This window comes from Chenopodium quinoa, unplaced genomic scaffold (genome assembly GCF_001683475.1).
Source record: "Chenopodium quinoa cultivar QQ74 unplaced genomic scaffold, ASM168347v1, whole genome shotgun sequence".
NCBI classification, from domain to species: domain Eukaryota; kingdom Viridiplantae; phylum Streptophyta; class Magnoliopsida; order Caryophyllales; family Amaranthaceae; genus Chenopodium; species Chenopodium quinoa.
Genome location: NW_018744137.1, coordinates 866,467 through 889,003, shown reverse-complemented (window position 1 = coordinate 889,003; position 22,537 = coordinate 866,467). Strand labels below are relative to the sequence as shown.

General features: G+C 33.4%; 3 protein-coding genes across 3 annotated transcripts; 2 read left to right on the top strand and 1 right to left on the bottom strand.

The window, feature by feature from the left end:
- The first annotated feature begins 776 nt into the window (after positions 1-776).
- LOC110692984 (probable gluconokinase) lies at positions 777-4,723 on the top strand. Its single transcript, XM_021870075.1, has 5 exons — positions 777-900; positions 3,076-3,126; positions 3,201-3,243; positions 3,857-3,936; positions 4,056-4,723. The coding sequence occupies exons 2-5, from the start codon at positions 3,108-3,110 to the stop codon at positions 4,481-4,483; spliced, it is 570 nt and encodes a 189-aa protein (XP_021725767.1). The 5' UTR covers positions 777-900; positions 3,076-3,107; the 3' UTR covers positions 4,484-4,723.
- Positions 4,724-6,013: 1,290 nt separating this feature from the next.
- On the top strand, positions 6,014-8,797 carry LOC110692983 (cell division cycle 20.2, cofactor of APC complex-like). The gene is made up of 4 exons (XM_021870074.1): positions 6,014-6,416; positions 6,783-7,049; positions 7,459-7,728; positions 7,821-8,797. The coding sequence occupies exons 1-4, from the start codon at positions 6,357-6,359 to the stop codon at positions 8,541-8,543; spliced, it is 1,320 nt and encodes a 439-aa protein (XP_021725766.1). The 5' UTR covers positions 6,014-6,356; the 3' UTR covers positions 8,544-8,797.
- A 784-nt stretch (positions 8,798-9,581) lies between these two features.
- Positions 9,582-12,219, bottom strand: LOC110692982. The gene is made up of 3 exons (XM_021870073.1): positions 11,907-12,219; positions 10,818-11,020; positions 9,582-10,191 (listed from the first exon to the last, which is right to left on the bottom strand). The coding sequence occupies exons 1-3, from the start codon at positions 12,009-12,011 to the stop codon at positions 9,864-9,866; spliced, it is 636 nt and encodes a 211-aa protein (XP_021725765.1). The 5' UTR covers positions 12,012-12,219; the 3' UTR covers positions 9,582-9,863.
- Between the last annotated feature and the right edge of the window lie 10,318 nt (positions 12,220-22,537).

Sequence of the window (22,537 nt, the reverse complement as noted above, 5' to 3'; positions counted from 1 at the left end):
CATAGATTTGTCCATAATCAAAAGCTGAGTGAGAATCAAAAGCGAGTGAGACTCAAAGTATGCAGGGTGTTAATTTTGAACTCGTATTTTATAGCTTAACTAGTATGTAGTCCGGACGTTGCATCACGTTGTTACTTTTAACGTTACTCCGTAATATAAAAGAGGATTAAAGAGAATAATTCTCCATTGTTTTGGAATTATTGAGGTTATTCCACTTTATTCATTTTATGTAGACTACATAATTTTTTATTTTTGTAAAAAAATAAAGATAAATTTATTTATGTGTAGATAAAGTACATAAATTACAATGGGCTAAAATGTTAAGAAATGTTATCATACAAGTGAAGTAGGTTTAAAAGCTTTAGAACATTGATTTTATTTATTAGTCTATCTGCCCTAAATATAGTTCTCATTTGATAATTCGGGCCATAAATTTGTGTTAATTTATAAGAGATTATATGTTCAAGTAAAATCTTGTTAGATTCGTAGCATGGTATATATTATTAATATCAAGTTTGTATAATTTTTACGCGTATGAAAATAAAGATAACGTTTTAAGACAAGTTTTAGATATTGTGAATAGTCAAGAGTTATATTTAGGGACGAATAAAATAAGATTTTTAATTATTAATGACTAGATAAGGTCCCTAAATTATTTAGCTGGAAATAATACTCCTTGTTAGCTAAAGGATCAAATTGCCTCGGACCAAAATGCTACCAATACTTTAATTTAAGGACCGTATTTGACCTTAACTCGTGCTAAATGATTGGCAGTTTGGTAATTTGGTAATTTCACTCTTATTTCTCTTAAGATTTCAACGCTTATAAGAAATCAATTTTAATTTAGTGCAGAAACCAAGAAATTCTACCAAAAGAAAGTCTCGCGTCCTCCATATTTTGGTAATGAAATCTTATCCTTTTTTTTTCATTTAATTTTGCTTGCTAAATTTCTTGTGAATTGTGATATACCCTCTTTGTTGGGAAACTTTTGTAGTTTTGTTTAAATTTTGGTGCATATTCCTGTATTTTCCGTTCTATAAAGTTGGGGTTTAAGGAATTTTTTTGCTGTACAGAATTCAGAGAATGATGAATATGATTTATTTTGCTTTATTGGGTAAATTGAAATATTTATAATTTGATGTGAGAATCTGGGTTTAATAATTTTAGTTCAATTGTTGCTTGTCTGCTTGGTATGGTTTTAATTTATTATATATGTTTAATAATTAAGGATCTAAAAGTTTTGTTCATATGATAGAATCATATAATGCTCAAATTTGATTGGAAGTTGACAAATGCTAAGGTGCTTAAAGTTGCCTTCTTTAGTTTGATTGAGCCTTGGGAAGGTTATATTTTTAGTTGAGCTGCTTATAAGGTGATTGGATATAGATCAAACCATGAAACTCGAATTAGATTGGAAATTGAAAATCGACCATTGAGGTGGTTGTTGGCAATTGATCTAGAAACCCGTCTCTTTTGGAGAACCCAATTGGATATTCTTAATATTTTTGGCTTGAGCTCTACATAGGATGAATCATTAGCGCTATTAGGAGTATAGGAGCAAGAATATGGTAGGCCGGTCTGTGAAAAGGAGCTTGCAAGTAAGATGAACTTGTGATTAGATCATTAGAGCATGAAGTTTTATGTACAAACTGTACAAGGTTGTGTGGTACAAGTAGAAGGCAATGCTATAAGTTCGGGCTTCAAATTAGTTTAAATGTACAAAGGGAGAGTATTTCCATATAGTATGCAGCGATTTGCAAGTTTGGAGATTTAGACAAATAATAGGTAATGAAGAAACTGCGTGTAATGTCATTTTGGCTATTTATTTCTGTCTGATTTGTTCACTAGTCTACAGCAAACAAGGTTTTAATTCACTATTTAAGTAGTTATATGCATATAGCTAGTTTGGAAAGAATATAGTTATTCTAGGAAGCAATTCATGATGCCATTGTCGTTTTCATATCTGATTTCATATATATGACCTTTTGACTGCTTTCCAATGTTCTAGACTCCTCTCATTTTCTTTCCTAATTTTCTTGTGTTTGTGCCACTTTTAAGGCGTGTTATTGTGACTTACAATTGTCATCGTAAAGTATATAGATTATAGGACATCATCTCATGTTGTCCATGGTCTTTCCTGACAGGAGTGAGGGAAAACTTCTTCAATAGGATTAACCAGTTGTAATCACAGATATAAGTATCGAAATCCCAAAAGCAACCACTGGAGTATGATTCTCTAAATTAAGTAAACTTCCTTAAGAAACACAGCCTTTTGCCAAAATCTTATTTGAGCCAGTTTCTAGGGATGAAGTCATGTTGGCTCTCTTCAGGAATGAAATATGTATTCCAATCTAATTTGTTTCGACAAGCAAACGCCTCAGTGCACATCTGTGTGCCAGGCTGCACAATTACTTCTATAGTTAAATTGAACAGGCCCCCCGACTGTTACTGTAGAGCTGCTGCTTCTGTGGATTACAGCTCTTGTCTAGGTGTGTGGAGTGTGGATGATTCTATAATTATTATTGTGCCTCCCCCCCCCCCCCCCCAAAAAAAAAAAAAAAAAAAAAAAAAAAATCACCACCTAACTCTAAGCACCTTAATAACCTTCACTGTGTTCTAATTATATTGGATTAGGAAAGGGGATGGATATAAAATTGAGGTGAAAGGCAAGTGAAGAAGAAAATGTTGATATACTTCTTAACTAATTGTAGAGTTAAGTGGAATAGTTTGCTTTTCTGTTATTTTGAGACCCATTTAAGGGGTGGAATTGCTCCTGCTTCTGTTTTTTAATGACTCGTAGGGTGTGTCTTTCTCCTTGTTAATCTAATTTGAGCTGGTCAAATATTGAAGAAATGTTCTAGCAATTACGTGTCCCTTTTTATCATAAGCATGCTCATTTTCACGTGCATTACATATTGTTAATTCAAACTGTCTGTTCCATCCCCTATTTGCTTATGTTGATCCCAGATACATGCATTTGATGCAACCATGTTGTAAAGTTTGAATTTTGAATACAAGTTGAAAGTGTGGCTTTATTTTGTTCTTCTTACCCCTGACTTTAGTCAGTGATTTCAGGGGCACAGTGTGCTTCAAAATCCTTCTCAGAAATGGCACCTATAGTTCCAGGTGATCGTCTACATCAATGTATATGTATTCCTCATTTGGTATATGTATTGCTCACACTTCTATTGGAAATACAGGAGCAGTCATCGTGATTATGGGTGTTAGCGGTGCTGGAAAAACGTAAGTCGTAAAAGTTTATGTAGGATGTCTTGTGATATGTGCATGTCTTCATTCTGTTGAACTGTTCTGGGGGATTACAATCATTTTTTGAACAGTGTCGAGATGTTTGCTTTTATGCTTTATTGATTTCACATCTTTCCAAGGAAAGGACACTGTTGGCTGGATCTGCGTATTTTCATTGAATCATTTTCTCTGAGGAAAAAAAGAATGAATATGGTTGTAATGTCTGGATGGAATTTTATGGTAGAGTTATAAGAAAACCTCGCATATTGAAGAACTAAAAGAGATAGACATGATACACAACTCATTAGTCTGGATTCGGCTGCTATCCCTTGATGAGAGTAGTGATTTTTATGCTGGACATAATCCACTAATGCCTTGCTAATATTTGAAATTGCAAAGATGAGTGTACTGTTATACATATTACTTTATCAAAACCACTCGTGTCATGCAATGATGTTGTACTGTCGGTAAAATCTGGAACATGCATGCACCTATGGCTGCTATGGGAATGGGATCATATCTTATTGGATGTCCTTATGTTTATACATCATTCGAAATTTGCTGATGATCGTTTGCCTTTACTGATGTCTTGTGATTTTTAATTTATCAGAACTATAGGTAATCATCTAGCTGAAGCTGCAAACTGTGCTTTTCTTGATGCAGATGACTTCCACCCGGATTCTAACAAAGGTAGCTACACTATGTAAACCCGGAGCTTTACAGTAATACATTTCCAGTTTATACACTAATCTACTGATTAGTGGAGATAAGTCATCTAGATTTTCTTATGCATTGCCATTCATAAATAGAAAAGATGAGAAAAGGAATTCCACTCTCTGAGGAAGATCGGATGCCTTGGCTTCAAATGTTATGCAAAGCATTGAAAGAGCGCATAACAAATGGGGAAATTACAGTTCTTGCTTGTTCAGCGCTGCGGAAGAATTACAGAGAAATTCTTAGATCATCAGACCCAAATCATATTCCAGGGAGACAGGGTAGCTCAGTGAAGTTTGTTCTTCTTAATGTTCCCGTTGAAGTCCTTGCTGACCGGCTGAATAAAAGACTGACAAATGGGGAACATTTTATGCCACCTTCATTGCTGCAGTCTCAGTTACAGTTACTTGAGATTGATGCCTCTGAAGAAATACTTCAAGTTGATGCTACACAGGATCCCACAACTATTGTGGAAACTATACGACATTCGCTTGTCCAGTGGAAGATAATTGAAAGCTACTGACAGGACTGCTATACAGATACATACATTTCTGATTTGCCCGATTCTATATGGCTTCAATTCTTTTCCTGGATAAGGTCGAATAGCTTAATTCTTGAATAAGTAGATATGGAAAAATTATTGTGTTGTAACTAATTCAACAACTATGAATGTATATGTTGTTGATGATCCATTGTGTAGAAACTTAAAAGATGGGTGTAATGGATGATTCAACTGATGAAAACAAGATTTTACAATCCATCATGTTAACATGCATTTGGCAGAGACGTGCATGGTCGAGCACTCGAGCAGAGTGGTAACATATTAAGCGATAAAAGCAGTGTAAGTTAGGGTGGTACCGTGGTAGTAACCAAGGATAAGCTGAACGAAAACTGATTCTAGTGATTGACCATATCTAAGACCGATATAAATGGACATCATTCATTGAAAAGAGAATTTAAAATTTAAATAATGAAGATGCTATAGAAATTGAAGCTATGATGCCATGGACAAAAACTGTGGTAAACGATATGAAACTATAAGGCTAGGTTATCATGAACATATTAAAAGAATATGATTTATGTTTTTTTTGGTGCTAAAAGAATTTGATTTATGTGAATGACTTGTATTGGTACATCTTGTTATATGTAATTAAATGCATTTTTTTGGTATGGTTTTGATATTGTTCTTGAAACATGTTTGATCTTTTTTTTTTTTTTGCATAAAAGGTTTTAATATTGTTCTTGAAACATGTTTGCTCTTTTGTGTGTTTAGGTTTATCAAAAAGGTAATCATTTTGCACCTGGTAAAATTTGTACGGTATCGCAACAGTTGTTAAATTTTCAAATTCGTTATGTAAATAAGATGAAAATCATCCTTACGACACAAAAAATCGTTATTCTATCTCTTCGAAAATGGAGATATACCACAGTGCAAAATCTATTCAACAATTGTAGTTTCGAGGAAGAAAACCCTTATTTGACTCAATTTTATGTATTTGTTTTAAAAAATATATTGATAACACATTAATATCTCTTGTGATATTCTAAATCAACCAGTTTATAATTTTTCAGCTTTTCACACCTTAATATCTGTTGTGATCTTATGTATCAATCATTAATGATTTTCAGCTTTTCACACCTTAATATCTGTTGTGATTTTCTCAATCAACCATTTATAATTTTTAGTTTTTCATATCTTAATATCTGTTGTGATCTTCTAAATCAACCATTTATGATTTTTAGCTTTTCACACCTTAATACTCCATATCTCTTATGATCTTCTAAATCAACCATTTTATGATTTACAGTTTTTCACACCCTCAATATCTCCTGTGATACCATTTTATGATTTTGACACATTAATATCTCTTGTGATCTTCCAAATCACCATTTTTTGATTTCATTCTCATTTAAACAAAAATAGATGATTTTCAAAACGAAAAAAAAAAAAAAAAAAAAAAAACCCAACCCGGCCCAACTTAAACACACAAACCGGGCGCCGCTCACCAACTCACCTCTCCAATAAACCCCCCCCCCCTTTTTTGTCAGGGAAAAAAAAAAAAGAAAAACAATTTCAAACGTCTCTCAAAAAATTATAGCCGTTGGGACCCTTGTGAAACAAAAACCCTAATTGCTATATAAAGCCCCAAATTCAACCATCATAAACACAATTAATCAATCTGCTCTCTCTATCTCTCTCTAATTCCGCTGCGATCTAATCATTCTCTCTCTAATCAGCTGATTTGCTCTCTATTTACAAGCTAACAATTTTTTGCAGGAAATTTCGTTTCATTTCTTCAGTTCTTTTTCATAATCGTGTTTTTGCTATTATTATTTGTTTGTTGTTTTTGTTTTGGTTTGTTTTGCTGTAATTGTTTTGCAGAAATTCTTTCTACATGAATCCCAGAAGTGCTTTCCAAGAAATCGCCCTTCCCAGGAAGAATTCCAAAGAAAATGTAATTTTTCTTCAAACCCTAATTTTTTCTGTTTCGATTTTCAATTTTTTCGTGTTCTGCATCTAATTTTGCTAAGTTAGATTATTTTTTGAACCATTGTGTGAATTTTACAAATTTTCCGCTGAATTTGTCGATTATTCTGGTGTTTATAAGATTAATCAATTGTTTGGGGAGTTCAATTTGAAAAATTAAATTGGGGAATTTTTTTTTGGATGACATTATTTATATCTCAATCAGTTTTATTTTGATTAATTTTCTATTTTAATTGCAATTTACAACGTTCATGGCTCAAAATGATCATGAATTTGATTTAATAATTAATGGGCTGTGTTTCTGACTTTTTTTTTTTCTTTTGATCTTTGGCAGTTGGACAGGTTCATTCCCAACAGATCAGCTATGGATTTTGATTACGCACACTACATGCTGACCGAGAAGAAAGGTAAGGAGAACCCGGCTACAAGTTCGCCTTCGAAGGAGGCGTATCAGAAGCAGCTGAGGGAGGTGTTCAACATGAACAGGACAAGGATTCTTGCTTTCAAGAACAAGCCACCTGCTCCAGTTGAGTTCATGCCCCAGGAGTATGCTTCTGCCCAGCAATCGAAACCCGTTAAGCCTCGCAGGCACATCCCTCAGGTAGTTTTCATATCTTGTCTATATTGAATCAACGAAATAATTTGTGTTAATGAAGAAATGTAGTCCAATAGTACACTGATTCAACTAGCTACTCAAGATTTACTTGACTGTAATGTCGAACTTAAAGAAGCTGTATCGTAGTTTGTTGTTGTCATCATTTAAATTGTTGGGTTGTTGTTTCAGTACAAGATATCCTTAGGCTGTTAGCATCAGAGGGATAGTATTCATTTTTGAGAATTTGTTTCTATAATGTGTTCAATTTTCTGTTTGTTCTGATCTGATTATCGATTGCTCGATTGCAGACTTCAGAGCGTACATCAGATTGATAAAATTAATTTTTGAGAATTTGTTTCTATACTGTGTTCAATTTTCTGTTTGTTCTTATCTGAAATCGATTTCTCGATTGCAGACTTCAGAGCGTACATTGGATGCCCCCGATCTCTTGGACGACTACTACTTGAATTTGTTGGATTGGGGTAGCAGCAATGTTCTAGCAATTGCTCTTGGAACCACAGTGTACCTTTGGGATGCGTCTAGCGGGTCTACTTCAGAACTGGTTACAGTTGATGATGACAAGGGTCCTGTAACCAGTGTGAACTGGGCTCCTGATGGTCGTCACATTGCCGTTGGCTTGAACGATTCCGAAGTTCAGCTATGGGATTCGACATCCAACCGGCAGGTAGTTAAACAATCAATTTTACAGTCATTGCCTTTACTGTCTGGTTGAGTTTTGTTGGTTCCATTCTGACTGTCTATGCTTTGTTCCTGCAGTTGAGGACTCTGAAAGGAGGCCACCGAGCTCGTGTTGGGTCACTAGCTTGGAACAATCACATCCTCACAACTGGATCGATGGACGGGAAAATTGTTAACAACGATGTGAGGATTAGAGACCATGTTGTGGAGACCTACAGAGGACACCAGCAAGAGGTTTGTGGCCTTAAGTGGTCAGCTTCAGGCCAACAGCTTGCTAGTGGAGGCAATGATAACATCCTTCACATTTGGGATAGATCGATGGCATCCTCTAATTCTGCTACTCAGTGGCTACACAGGCTCGAGGACCACACCGCTGCAGTGAAAGCCCTAGCTTGGTGCCCCTTCCAGGGTAATTTGCTGGCTTCTGGTGGCGGTGGGGGTGACCGATGCATCAAGTTCTGGAACACCCACACCGGTGCTTGCTTGAACTCGGTTGACACCGGATCACAGGTCTGCTCTTTAATGTGGAGTAAGAATGAGCGCGAGCTGCTGAGTTCCCATGGTTTCACTCAGAACCAGCTGACCTTATGGAAATATCCTTCTATGGTGAAGATGGCTGAGCTTACTGGCCATACATCCAGAGTTCTTTTCATGGCTCAGAGTCCTGATGGTTGCACAGTGGCTTCTGCTGCAGGAGACGAGACTTTGAGATTCTGGAATGTATTTGGTACTCCTGAAGTTGCTAAGCCTGCACCAAAAGCTGCTCCTGAGCCATTCGCTCACGTAAACCGAATCCGGTGATCAACTTACTACCCACCCCTAAGGGAAGACAATCTGCAGTTTCGTTCCGTATATTTTGTGAATTTTATCTGCTCTTGTGAAATGTTTGCATTTTGTTGGTAAATAGGAACATTGGCTGTATTTAATTTGAGATAATATGTAAATGAAATACTTCGAATACTTTTTATATGTACCTGTAAAGAAAAGTGTTGAGTGCTGTGCTCAACAGTTTTGTTGATATATCACATATAAATGAAATTTTGTTTTCTGATGCATTTCATTTCTCTTCAATGTTTCTTACGTAGTATATACTATATACTTGAGCACATGAGGTATTAAGACTTTCTTCACCAACAATTTTAATTAAGGTTTGCTGATTGTGTGACCACCGGAACTTGAGGGATAATCTCCGGTGGCGAATACGCCTCAAGTCCTCAACAAAGAGTTGATTGAGTATATTTTTACCTACCAAGTTTGTCAACCTTTAGATAACTGCAACTATGCAATAACTAATAAATCATTTTTATTTTTTATTATGTGATTTTTAAATTTCTAATTAAAAGGTTTAAAACACTGCAAAAGAAAAACATTGGACTGTTCTGCCTTCAGTAAAAAAAAAAAATAAATAAATAAATAAATAAATAATAACATTGTCTTTGTTTAATGTCTTTGTTTAATGCCTATTGTGAAACTTGCTATCATTTTCCAATATGCCTAAAAAAGAAAAAGAAATTGACTGGTAGTTTTTGTTGTAACGCTATAAATCACACATTTGGTCAATATTGGAATCTTATCAAAAGAAACAATAATTAAAGACTGCTTGCAGGACCATCCAATGAGATGTGAAATTTATTCACTTTAAGAAGTTAAAGTCACTATCTCAGGCTCTTTAATTCAATTTCAGTTTAGTTTGCTAAGACCTTGACCTTAATACGCCCTTTTTAAAGTTTAATAAGTTTTGATAAAGGCTCGTAACAAAAAAAAATTGCTAGAGCCAATGAATAAATGAACACTGAACAGAGTCCAAGTGTCAAGAATTATAACCAGAGACATTCACAATGATCAAACGAGTCACAAATAGCTTACTGCAACTTTGACAAATATTCAAGCAGCTGCGAGTGATAATGAAGCAGCTCAATGATCATTATATAGACCCCCAAATGTATTTACAATAGCTAGCTATATATTCTTTGAAGGAGGGGTGGGGAGCACTAGAAATTTCCCAAAATAGAGGGAAAACAGAAATTCCTAAAACCTGATCATTCTCGTGGAAAATTCAGCCTGTCAAGGACGGCTAGCTGACTCAGAAGAAAAAGAAGGTGCTAATTTCGTATTGACTACTCAGGTGAATTGTCGCCTCACATACGTATCTTCATGCACGAACACGGGATTATGAGAAGTAGGGGGAACCTCAGGTTGGCCCATAGCAATGCCACTCTGATTGGGAGCAGCAGGGTTTCCGAATAGATTGTCCTTTCCAGATGAAATGGTTAGATAATACAAGATGCCAAGGGTAGCACTTGCAAGGCACAACACAGCAGCCACTGCAAAGACACCAGGCTTGACAACATAGCAATAGTAGTAGCTAAAGTACGCATTTTCAGCACCGTGTTGATCATTGAGGGCTGCGCCACCGAGGAGTAGGAGAAATGCTACAACAAAGGTGAACCTGCAAGACACATAAGAAAGAACTTCAAGTCACTGCTCATTCTTTGAACTTGCTTTATATACGAAGCACAACTATAGAAATTAGCAAGTATTCCTTGAAGTAACCAAGTATTTGACATCATGAAATTTTTTGACACAATCCTAGGGCATCAAAAGTCACTAAAGTTGGAGTAGCAACCAGAAAAATGTATCGTTGATTAGGGTATATCTTGCAAGTTCTGACCGCACAGAGATATCTCATTTAAATGTCCAAAATATAAGCTAAGATAGACCTCCATATCACACCATCTCCTAATTCAGTGTATTTGCAATTAAAATTTAGAAAGACTATTCAAGTGCGGCTGCAAATTTGCAATCAGAACATCCGTGTCCAAATTGAAACAAATACACATGCAAATTAGTAACTCGAGCTTTTCTATGAACAATAAAATTCAAACAGGCACTATGATGTAGGAGCTATGCAGGAATTTTGGGTTTAAGGAATTGTGCCACTATTATGTGCATTTTTGTGCCATGCATAGGGAGAAAAAAGCATTTCCATGATTCTATCTGGCCTCATTTCCAATTTCAAGCATTTCATGATGCAAAGCCTAAACACGAGTTAATGAAGCAAAGAAAGAGAAATACCAGGATATAATAAAGCAAGTAAGGGCAAGAGTCCAATGAGCAGTTGAAGTATAGGGATTTCGTCGGCAACAAATACAACCGCTTGCAACATTAACAATAACTTGAGCAGCTAGAAGGGCAACCGCTGCACTTGTCCCTAGCCCATAAGCTGGACTCCTTGGGTAAGCACATATACCAGGTTGAATTTCATTAACTTGGGAAGCCTGCAAGATAAAATTGAAATAAATAAAAATTGGTAAACCCCTGAAACAAAACTTCTGTGAATTATCTACAATTGGATTAGTACACGATGACAACAATCACAATTTGTTGTATGTAACCTACTCAGTTACTAGTAGAAAGGTTGGTTCCGAAAGACTTATATGATGGGCAAGTCCAAGTTCATCGATCAATTATACGAGTCAGACCTCATCACCTCATGAACTCTTTTTTACACAGCTAAGCAATGAGTACTCATCTCTTACCTTTCTATACCAAACTATAACATACTCCAATTTCGGGTTCTTACAACCAAATCTTAATGACACATTAAAACACTCGAATGCAAAGATAGATAACCCCAGATGGATTAAATCTTAACTAATTTTGGAACCATTCCATCAGTTGAAAAATCGCGGTGGGATAAGGTCACCGTTTCAATTAACAGCTGAAAAAGAGACAGGGCACCCATTTCAACTTACTGCCACTTTCTGCAATAGCATTTAGGACATATAACAAGGTTCAATTTTAAAACCCTAGATCTCTCATAACATATCAAATACTACAAACTAAAGCAGGAAATTAGAGAGCAAAATTAACAAGGAAACAAAAAAAAAATAAAAAAATTGAAAAAATATCAAATCTCTTCAAATTGCACAAATTTCAGCACAAAGTAAGATAATTAATTAACAAATTTCATGCCAAATTATATAATTTAAACCAAATATTCAGACAAATTAACTGGAAAAACTAGTAGCACTTATATACATACCCATTTCATAAAAACTTGTAAAATTACTAAATAATGAGCTAAAAATGAAATTAATCAAGAAAAAAATAACTGGGTATGTTTAATTTGGATTGAAAGATTGAAACTATAATCAAACTTACTCTGATTCTTTTACCCTCAGCAGCGAAACCAAGAACAGCTGCAAGAAGCCCTAAAAAACCCACAACTATGCAGATTATTAGACTCTTCTTCTCAATCTTCATCATATTTTTCTTTGATTTCTCCTTCTTCTTCTACCTTTCTCACTTTTCTTGTTCTTCTCTCTGTTTCACAGATATCCCGTGAAATGTTTTCTAGAAAGTAAAGAAAAGAAGCAAACCTTGCTTAAGCACCTGCAACTCTGCAAGTAGTGCAAGTTTACTGTATTTGGGATTTACTGCAAGCTTACTTTACTACTCGTATCTGAGAGGATATTTATGTACAATATTTATTTAATCGCAATTTTAAAGTTACACACTTGCTTTTGCGGACAATATTAAGATAAATATATTATATACTCCCTCCGTCCCTTAATTAGATTTATATTTCTCTTTATTATTTGAAGAATAAATGCTAGAAATATGAATCTAATTAAAGGACAGAGGGAGTATACTCTAATCGTTTTTTCAAGTGCCTCATTGGGTGTTTTAGCACTATTTATTAGACCTACTTTGGTGGTTTGACCAATGACATCAAAACTTTGTAAGAAATCTAGAGGGGTATTACCTGTTATTGCAAGTATGGAGTAAATGGTATGAAATCAGTATAAACATTCTACCTTCGTTTCACGTTATGTGCAACAGAAAGAGGAATTACGGATTCCAAAGCAAAAGTTTGTAAATTATAAGTGGGGATTAATTTTAAAAAAAGGGACATGTGATTTAAGATAGAGTGAGGATAATTTATTAATCAAAATCTTCTACCATAACCGACCAACGACCACCCCAACAACATCAGCGACCACTCCAATGGCACCTGTGAACATCCAATGTCATCACCAAACAGGCAAACACCCCAACAACACCAACCACACCAGTCGCAAATAAATGATATCAAATCAGGTTCTAATTAATGGTATGAAATCAACTTTGTTTCAATACATTGCAAATAAAAGTGTATAAAATCAGGTTATGTATAGGATGATATCAAATCTATTTCAATATATTGCAAGTAATAAAATATTGTATTTAAAATACGTAGATTGAAATCAAGCCACTAGACAATGACACATTGCATTCTAATTTTTAGCTAAGTGTTGTTCTGCATAATGTCAACTAAGCGTAGACAACCATGCGCATAATACCTATTAAGCGGAATTTGGATATATTTATTAGGATATAGATGTCATTAGAGATTTATATTTGATATTATTCTAATCCTCCAAATTCTTAAATTAATTTATATATTTGATTAAGTATCTAATAAAATTGTACTATGACCTTTTGATAACATAAAATTCGCTTTAAAATAATGCTTTTAAACTAATTCATTTATGCTAGTTTTAAAAAAAATTATAAATAATTATATTAAAAATAAAATATTATGATTTTTTTTAACAGAATTTTGCCTTTTGGTACCTCGAAAAATAACCTAATTTGACTTTTGATAACCATTGATCTAAAATTTTATTGAAAAATTCTCAATGGTACTCTTGAACTTTTTATTTTTCTCAATGATTAACATTGAAATATCAAATTATCTTTGGTAATCTATAATTTGTAAAACTAATTCAATGGTAACATTAGTTAAGCATTTTTAAAAAATATTAATCATGGCTAATGTTTTAAAGGGGAGGGAAAAGTGAAATGTCTAAAATACCCTTTAAAACAAAAACCCACCACCACTCCTCCCCCCTGCCACCTCTGCCCGACCAGTTGCAACCACTAAGCCACCCAATCTCCAACAGCCAACTCCCGCTTTTCACCGCCCCCCGACGTTGGCGTGCCTAGATCCTTCCTCCTCGGCGTCGGCGCTGTGTAGAACACCCCTCCCCCCTGTCGCATCTGCCTTCCGCGCGTTGAACCACCCAATCCCTTCCTTTAAGGTGGAACTTGATCGTAGAGGTGTTCCGATTCAAGATGTGTCTTGCGATCTTTGCACATCAGAACCGGAGGACTTACAACATCTCTTTAGAATGTGCTATACTGCACGAATAGCTTGGAGGGGTGGATGCCTCGGCATCCGCTCAGAATTTAATGGAAGTCTTTCTCTCTCAGATTGGATCCAAGAGTATATCCGACTTTTTACTAGTCAGGATGGTCCTTCGGGTACGCGCTTGGGTAGCTTCGTCGGTACCCTTTGGACTCTGTGGTTATGTCGAAATTCCAGAATATTTAGGGATTCTACTACTTTCCAGACGTTTGATTCTCAGTTAGCACAGGTTATGGACGCGCATACAATGTTTGTCAACACGGATGCCTCTACGAGCACCTCCTCCATTGCAGGATATGCTGCGGCTGCCTCTCCTCCGCCTGGGTTCTACACAGCTCAGCTTGGACTGGGCACCCAAGGACCGCCTCTACTTTCTCTCCAAATTGACGGATCCTGGTTCAAAGATTCTCAACAAGATGGAATGGGATGGTGCGTGGATAATGCAGACCCGTTGGATGATCGGATCATTGGTGGCAGTAACTTCGGGATTTGCAACTCAGCTTTACACGCGGAGGCCTTAGCATGCATGTATGAGTTACAATGGGCTTTTGATCGCGGTTTTCGCTCGCTAACAGTTTTTACGGATTCCTATAATCTTGTCTCCCTTCTTAGGGGGGAGGGTCATGGTAACGTTGCTTACCTTTGGCTCATTCGCAAGATTAAAATTATTTGCTCTACCTTTCAATTGTGCTGCATTCACAAGGCAGATCGTCAGCGCGTTCATCGAGCTCATCAAATAGCTGGGGAAGCATCGGTTAATTTTATTTGCTTTAATATTAATATGTAATCTGTTTGTATCCTTTGTAAAAAAAAAAAAAAAAAAAAAAAAAAAAAAAAAAAAAAAACCTCTCCCTCTCCCTCCCCCTTCGAGTTGAGAGTTTGAGACCTTAACATTAGTATCCTATTAAATTATGTTAAGGACTTTAAACGAACTATTACAAAATTAATCAGTTTTAAAGAATTATTTTAAAACAATTTTTGTGATATCAAAAGGTCAAAGTACCATTCTAATAGATGCTTATTGAAATATATAAATTAATTTAAGAGTTTGAAAGATTAGAATTATGTCATATATAAACTCTAATGACATTTAAATCCTAAACATCTTATAACTAATATATAAAGCTAAACTTTTAGTCAGATCACAAGGCAACGACACTTGGCGTTCCAACTTTTCGCCAAGTATCGTGCCAAGTGTCGTGCCACGTTGGATAGATTTAGATAGACTTCATATGATAAAAAAAAAGTTAGTTTAGAATTCTATTTAAATATAATTTTAGGATAAAAATGTTAGTTTACAGATTTATTTTTGAAAAAATACCAATATTTTAAATGTACAAATTGAATTATAAATTTATTCAAAAAAATTATTAGATTATAATTCTCAAAAGTTATCATATAAATTTATTTTTTTATATCATAATATTTTTGGAGCGAAGGGAGTGGTTCAAAACGTAAAACATCAATTTATAATATATACTAATCGGTTAAAATAATATACTTCACATTCTAATTGAAATTTATTACTATATTGACCTATCAATTAGGGTTAGATAATGAGTTATCTCGGATTTAAAATTTATCTTAAAATTCAATAAACAAACCTGGCATCGCACGGGGGCACGGGGCACAAAACTAGTAATAAAATATACCCAAATCTTGCTTAAAAGGTATTATACGTGGGGTCTATGCTTAGTTGTCAATATATGGAACAATACTTAGCTAAAAATTAGAATGCCAAGTGTTATTGTTCCATGGTTCAATTCGATTTTAATACACATATACATAATAATAAATAATCAAAGATCATTAATCCATAGTTAAAAATCACTAATTAATAGTTCAATTCAGTTAAGCTCTAATAAGTTCAGTTCAGTTCAGTTCAATTCAGTCAATCAGAACATGCCCTAAATGTCATCAAAACTTTATAAGATATACAAAGAGGCATTAATTGGTTGTTATTGCAAGTAGAATGGTATGAAATTAAGATCTTACAATCCACCACATATTAGTTATTACCAGTAACATTTATTTGGCTATAATGAAAATACATACGAGTTTTCTACAAAAAAAATACATACGAGTACCTTAATTTAATCGTTATCACATTTATTCGAATTCAAAGTATTTAGGAAAAGAAAATTTACACAATGATATTATTTAATTGTCATCTTGCGCAAACACAGGAGATGAGCTTCTGCGTAACAAGCTTAGATATTACAAGATACTGGACATGGTACTAAATAAACATAGTGCAGCGGCCCCTGCAAACCATCCGGAGTGCATGACAAGCAGTGGTAAAAATCGTCAATTTGAACATCATGTTGGTCGTTGAGAGCAACATACCAATATAATATGATAAATGTGGCCAAAAATGTTAAACTGACACGAAATAAAAAAAAATAAAAATAAAAAGTTATTAATATTTTGTTAAACAAAGAAAAAATATTAAAATTGAACAAGTAAAATAGTTTTAAAAACATGAAAAAAAATAATAATAATAAAATAAAGCCAAGGACATATTCTTAGAAATTTAATTAACATGTTTTTTTTTTTTTTTTTTTTTTAATTTTATATTTTGGCCAAATTAAATAAGAAAGTGATCGAAATAAGTACCATGAGGTGATGAGGCTGATGATGAAAATTGTCTAGTAAGAAGTAGACGAGCAGGGTATTGGGCCGCAACAAATGTGGCCGCCAACAATATGGACTAGGACTTGCGCGGCCAGAATGACACACATAGCACCTAGTCCGAGCCCATATGCTGGACTCCTAGTGAATGCACAGACACCCGGTTGAATAAACTCAACCTGGGAGGCCTACAAAATTTTCAAATAAATAATAAAACTTCAGCATGAATTGTTTATTTGTAATACAATATTAAAGTAGGGAAGATTATTGAAGGGCGGCTACATATATTGATATATAATTAGAAATTGTAACTATTATAATTATGTCCATTAATATATTTTGACTGCATAAATAAATATACTTCATTTATATAATAATATAATAAAACAAAATTTGAAATAATATAATGAAACAACTTTGTCCTTTTTTTTTTTGTGAAATAATATAATGAAACAACCTTGTCCAATTTAAGTAGTCAACGTTTGATGATAATAGTGTGTAATACAATAATAATTACTTTATTAGTACGGAGTACTATTTTTGTTATATATAGCATTTATTTTAGGCGCTACTTCATTTGATTAAATCACAAAGTTATTTTTTAAGCACGTATGTGTAATTTGCACTAAGTACTTAATCCTAGTGTATGTACATATATACTAGGAACACTTTTAAAAAAAAAACTAGTTTACTTTGGTTTTTGTAAATTCTGCCCCAAAGGCAAGGGATGCCGCCAGAACTCCTAGCAACCTGACACTCACACAAACTAAAATCTCACCTTTCATTTCTATTTCTAGGTATATGTGTCTTTCTTTATGGTTTATTTTATGAAGAACTGTAGAGAAATTGAGAGAAAATTAGATTCAACGAACTCCAGCCAAGAAAGATTATAATAATATATAGTGTAAGAAAATATAATTATATTTTGAGTATGGTGGTCAACATTTGAAAACCTTCCACTTTAGAAAGACACTAATATAAACGTCAAAACCATATCAGGTGAGACATTATTGGATTCATCGTGAAATGAATTTTCCTTCTCTGATATCTCCTCATTTATTGTGTTTTTTACCGTCCATCCTCATAAACCAATATAATTCCCTATTACCACAACATCAGCAATATTACTTCTTATATATGAATATAATCACATTGTATTTTTTTTTATAATTATTTTCCAAATTAATTATGACCTTTATAATCAACCAAATCAATCAATTAAATCAATGCATATTACTTTCAAACTTCAACTTTAATTATTCACTAGTGTAATTATCAATTATAATGGTAAAATGCACTACAATTTCTGATTTTATGCATATTATGCACTATAATTATGATGTAATATATATTTTGATTTATGTAAGATACCTGATCAGCAGATTGTTGATTTAGCCTCTCTTGATATGACAAGTAAGACTGAGAAGTGGACACCAGAACTGCAGCGGACTAAAGTGATAATGAGAATATTAAAGTTTATTATTCCATTACAACCAGACCTGCTCCCCTGCAAAACTATCCAAAACCATGACATAGCACTAATAGGTAAAAATTAAATTGTGAGTTTAAACATCTTGCTAGTCATTGAGGGCAGCACACCAAAATAGTATGACAAATGCAACAAAAAATATTAACAAACACAAAAATGGTCATTAATTATATTTTGTTAAACAAAAGTAAAATTATTAAAATATTTTTTTTAAGTAAAAACAAAAGTATAAATAAAGGCAAGGACAACCGGACCCATTAGAAATTTGATTAATATAATCTTTATTTTTTGGCCAAATAAGAAATTAATTGAAATACGTACCATGAAGTGATGATTCTCAACTTTTTTTACATATTCTCACGTATTTTTAAATTATATTATTTTTGTACATAAATTGTACATATATACGCCACCGGATATTAGGACTTTTTAAATTATATTATTTTTGTATATATATACGCCACCGGATATTAGGACTTGCGCGACCAGAATGTATGGCACACGCATATCCATTTAGTTTATTAATGGGGTCAATTTTAATTAGAATTTTTAAAGTTCAAAACTTGACCCCCAATACCTTTTAGTCTAATACCCGTCACTAAGTAGGAAACGGGTCTGGTTGTAATGGATAATTTCAACGAATGAAATTAAGATCTTATAATCCATCACATGATTGCGCCTAAAAGGCTTACATAGTACAGGATACCAAATGCAGTACTAAGTTAAGCCACTCCCCTAACATCCTCCACTAAAATACTACAATTAATAGATGCTTAGTAGAATCGCATAAATTAAAATAAAGGTTAATTGATGAGGTTTGCGAATAGAGTATATCTTTGAAACATGACTCCGCTTTGCAAAACTTCAAAACCTCAATCAAGTAATAAGTCCTAATAACTAAGTAAGATTATAAAAACGCTAAATGCCACACAAAAATCTCGATAATTAGAATGTTGTCTCTTTGTTACATTTAATTAAAATGACGCCCTTCACAAGAATAATCTGCAAAATTTTTGAGATCTTCAAATACGGGTTGGTGAACATGATGATCAAATGGAGATTAATATTTTGAGTATTGTACAAATAAAATTCTAAGTACTATTGGTTATTAATGTAAATAAAAATAATTAATTATTTTCCATTGAGTTATAGGTTGGTGATATAAAAGGGTATCTTATGAACAAGATGGCATGTGTTATTTCATAATCCAAGAGTATAATTTGAGTAAATTGTACAAATAAAATTCAAATTATTTCTGGTTCTTATTAATGTAATTCCATTCGTTTATATATTCCCTTTGTCCTTAATTAATGTTCAAAAATAACTTAAAAGGTCAAATCTTGCAAACTTTGACCATATATGTTACGAAGTAGTATGACCATATATGTTACAACTTAGAAAAGTTTAAACATTTTTTTGTATACAGAGGGTAGGAGCATAATTAAATCTACTTGATTCAAGGATCACATGAATAATGTATGTAACTTCATAAGAAATTACTATGTACAATTGGTTATCTCTCCCAATAATGTTATTTTTCGAAAATAAAATTTACCAACATGGTCGCAGCTACTAGCTATCAAGATTAATCAATTAAAAATGTAATAAAAAACTACATTTTTTTTTTATTATTTTTTTTAACCTTTGACAAAATCATGATGAGAAATCATGAAGAAAGAGAGGAACACCACACCATAACAAGTTAATTAGAACCCATGATACACATCAGATAAAATAATTATATATAACTTCACTTTATTCAAATAGCATTATCTAGGACAAGTTTTAAAACATTCAAATAGATTAGATGTAAATATTTATCATCAAAGTCTATTAATTTTGAGGATGTAGATTACTCATAAGGGAGACAAATTAAAGATTGATGATTTAAACACTAGAACAATTTCTCCCATTGTCATTGAAAAATATACTTGGCTGTCTTAAGATTATATAAGTATAGCCCATCATCATCCGCTTTCCAATTACAATGATGCCCTCCACAATGATTATCTACGAAATTTTTGGTATCTTCAAATGCGTCGTAAGTTATATGTTTACTTTGACTAAGGCTTGTGATGTTACATATATAGACAACCTTTTCAACAAGCTCTGTTTTTAATGAAAAGTTATAATTACCATTCTTTGGTATACGCATTAGCCCAATATATATGGCATGACCTCCATGACATTCTACATCAAGAATATCATTACTTAATGCATTTTCTATATTCACATAAAATTTTGAAGGAAACAAAGGATAAGATGTCACAAATGGATGATTCGTGACTCCTAAAGTTAATACTATGACTATCAATAGTTTAAACATTTTAGTTATGGGTGTTTTTTTTTTTTGAGAACTAATAAATATAAGAAGTTGAGAATATGTAGGACGATTTGACTTATTTTATAATGGTTTGAATCCAAGGATTTGAACATAGAAAACGACACATGACATGCATGCAAATAAATGCATGGTATGAATTCAAGTTCTAAATGGTTTGAAATCAAATTTGATTCAACTTATTGCTATTAAATGGTATGGAATCAACTTAGTAATAAAATCCATAGAAATTAGAAACATTATTAGTTGTAATTTCAAATAAATGGTATGAAATCATGTTGTAAATGGTATAAAATCAAGGAAATTTTGATTATCATAATTTTTTTTTTAATGTTTGACTATCGATATTCCAAAAATGTACTCCCTCCGTCCCTTATTCACATTTCAACTTTCCTTTTTGGGTATTTTAAAATTACAATTCTACTTTTCTTTTTTAGTAAGTAAATTTTTATCAGATATCCCAAATTATCCCTATTTTTTCAGTTTTGTAATTAATGCTTTATCTATTTCTCACTCTTATTTCTCATTCTCACTCTTATTAATGCCTTTAAAAAATTCAGAATCCATGTGCATCACTTTAGATGAATATGATTGGTCCTTTTATTTTTCACCAAAAAATGTTATTGGGCCTTTTTCTTTTCAAAGGATTGATGATATGTGCATCATTAAATATTATTCAATCTTTGTTTTATTCAAAGACATCAATTAATGTCTTGTAATTCCCATTGTACTTTGTATTATTGTTTCTTTATTTTATTCCAAGTTCCTTAATTCCCTTGAAAGGTTAGAAATAGGAATAAAAAAAGGGACGGAGGGAGTACCACTTTAATTATTGCTACCCATCTAAATTTCTATTTTATTTATTTTATTACCAAGAAAAATAAAAAAATATACTCCCTCCGTCCCTAAATTAGAGTCCTACTTTTCTCTATTACGTAATGAATAAATGGTAGAAATAGACATGTAATTTAGGGACAAAGGGGTAAATTTTACTACCACTTAACAATTTATATTACTTTTTCCGTTTGTGGGGTCCATTTAATTAATTCCTTCCATTTTCTTCTTCTCTCTCCACAAAGCTCACTCATAAACCCCTACCTCTTCCCAACAACCCTATCCATTGTCCAACAACCCCCACCCTTAACATCAACCCAATCCAAAACCCCCACCCCTCACGACCAGAGGCAAAATCAAGGGTAGGCTGGGGTGGGCCTTGGCCTCCCCTTTTAGTTATCCAATAAATGTTGCATTAAATTATGTTAGTTGTAACATAGATGAGTTGGTTTTGGGTGAGAATATAGAGATCTTTTTAATTTCTAGCTTTAAGTTCGAACCTTCTCCCTAATTTTTTTTTTGGTCTCATTCTTTTTTAATATTTCAATATACCCCATACTATTTTTATATGAGACCTATTAGTACATATATTACGCTTGGCCCCCCCTATAAAAAAAAATTTGGTTCCACCACTGCTCACGACCGCCCTCCATTTTCTACTTCTCTTTCCAAAAAAATATAGGAAATCAAGAGAAAATATCACTTTAGTAACATATAAATAAATATGTATCACAAAAAAGTTTCATAATATTCACATGTAGATTTTTTTCCCTACTAATATTTAATTATACATATTTAAGGTAAACTAGCGGAATAAGGTTGCGAGAAAGGGAGGGGGAGAATACAGGTGAGTCGGGTAAGGGAAGCGGAGGGGATGGCCAACGACAGCGTTGGGTGAAGGTGGCAGTGGTGGGGCTGGGGTGGTCGGGTGATTTAGTTTTTTTTTATACATTTTTTCTTTTTTTGCCCAATAAATAAGCAACACGTGGCTTTATGGCCCCACTTAATGGATTCTTGGACGGAATCAATTAAGCGGTGGTAAAATCACATTTGTTAAAAAATTTAGTGTTAAATTTTTTTTTTTAGGTGTTAAATACCATTTTGGATTTTTTTTTCTGGTGTTAAAATCCAAAATTTCTTATAAATTAGGACTATGTCAATTATTCTAGGACGAAAGGAGTATATATAATTGAATAATATACTCATGTAAGTTTGTTAAAATCGTATTGAATTTTACTCAAATTCTAAAACACGAAAACATGCGCTTTAGGTTTTTTTTTTTGGGGGTGGGGGGGGGGGTTTGGCAC

Coding starts and splice junctions, on each gene's coding strand:
- LOC110692984 (XM_021870075.1), top strand. Junction 3,244..3,856: donor GTTAGCGGTGCTGGAAAAAC/GTAAGTCGTAAA, acceptor TTAATTTATCAG/AACTATAGGTAATCATCTAG. Junction 3,937..4,055: donor CCACCCGGATTCTAACAAAG/GTAGCTACACTA, acceptor ATTCATAAATAG/AAAAGATGAGAAAAGGAATT.
- LOC110692982 (XM_021870073.1), bottom strand. CDS start 12,011: ATGATGAAGATTGAGAAGAAGAGTCTAATAATCTGCATAGTTGTGGGT. Junction 11,021..11,906: donor CTGAGGGTAAAAGAATCAGA/GTAAGTTTGATT, acceptor TTTATCTTGCAG/GCTTCCCAAGTTAATGAAAT. Junction 10,192..10,817: donor ACTTGCTTTATTATATCCTG/GTATTTCTCTTT, acceptor TGTGTCTTGCAG/GTTCACCTTTGTTGTAGCAT.
- LOC110692983 (XM_021870074.1), top strand. CDS start 6,357: ATGAATCCCAGAAGTGCTTTCCAAGAAATCGCCCTTCCCAGGAAGAAT. Junction 7,050..7,458: donor CTCGCAGGCACATCCCTCAG/GTAGTTTTCATA, acceptor TCTCGATTGCAG/ACTTCAGAGCGTACATTGGA. Junction 7,729..7,820: donor ATTCGACATCCAACCGGCAG/GTAGTTAAACAA, acceptor TTGTTCCTGCAG/TTGAGGACTCTGAAAGGAGG.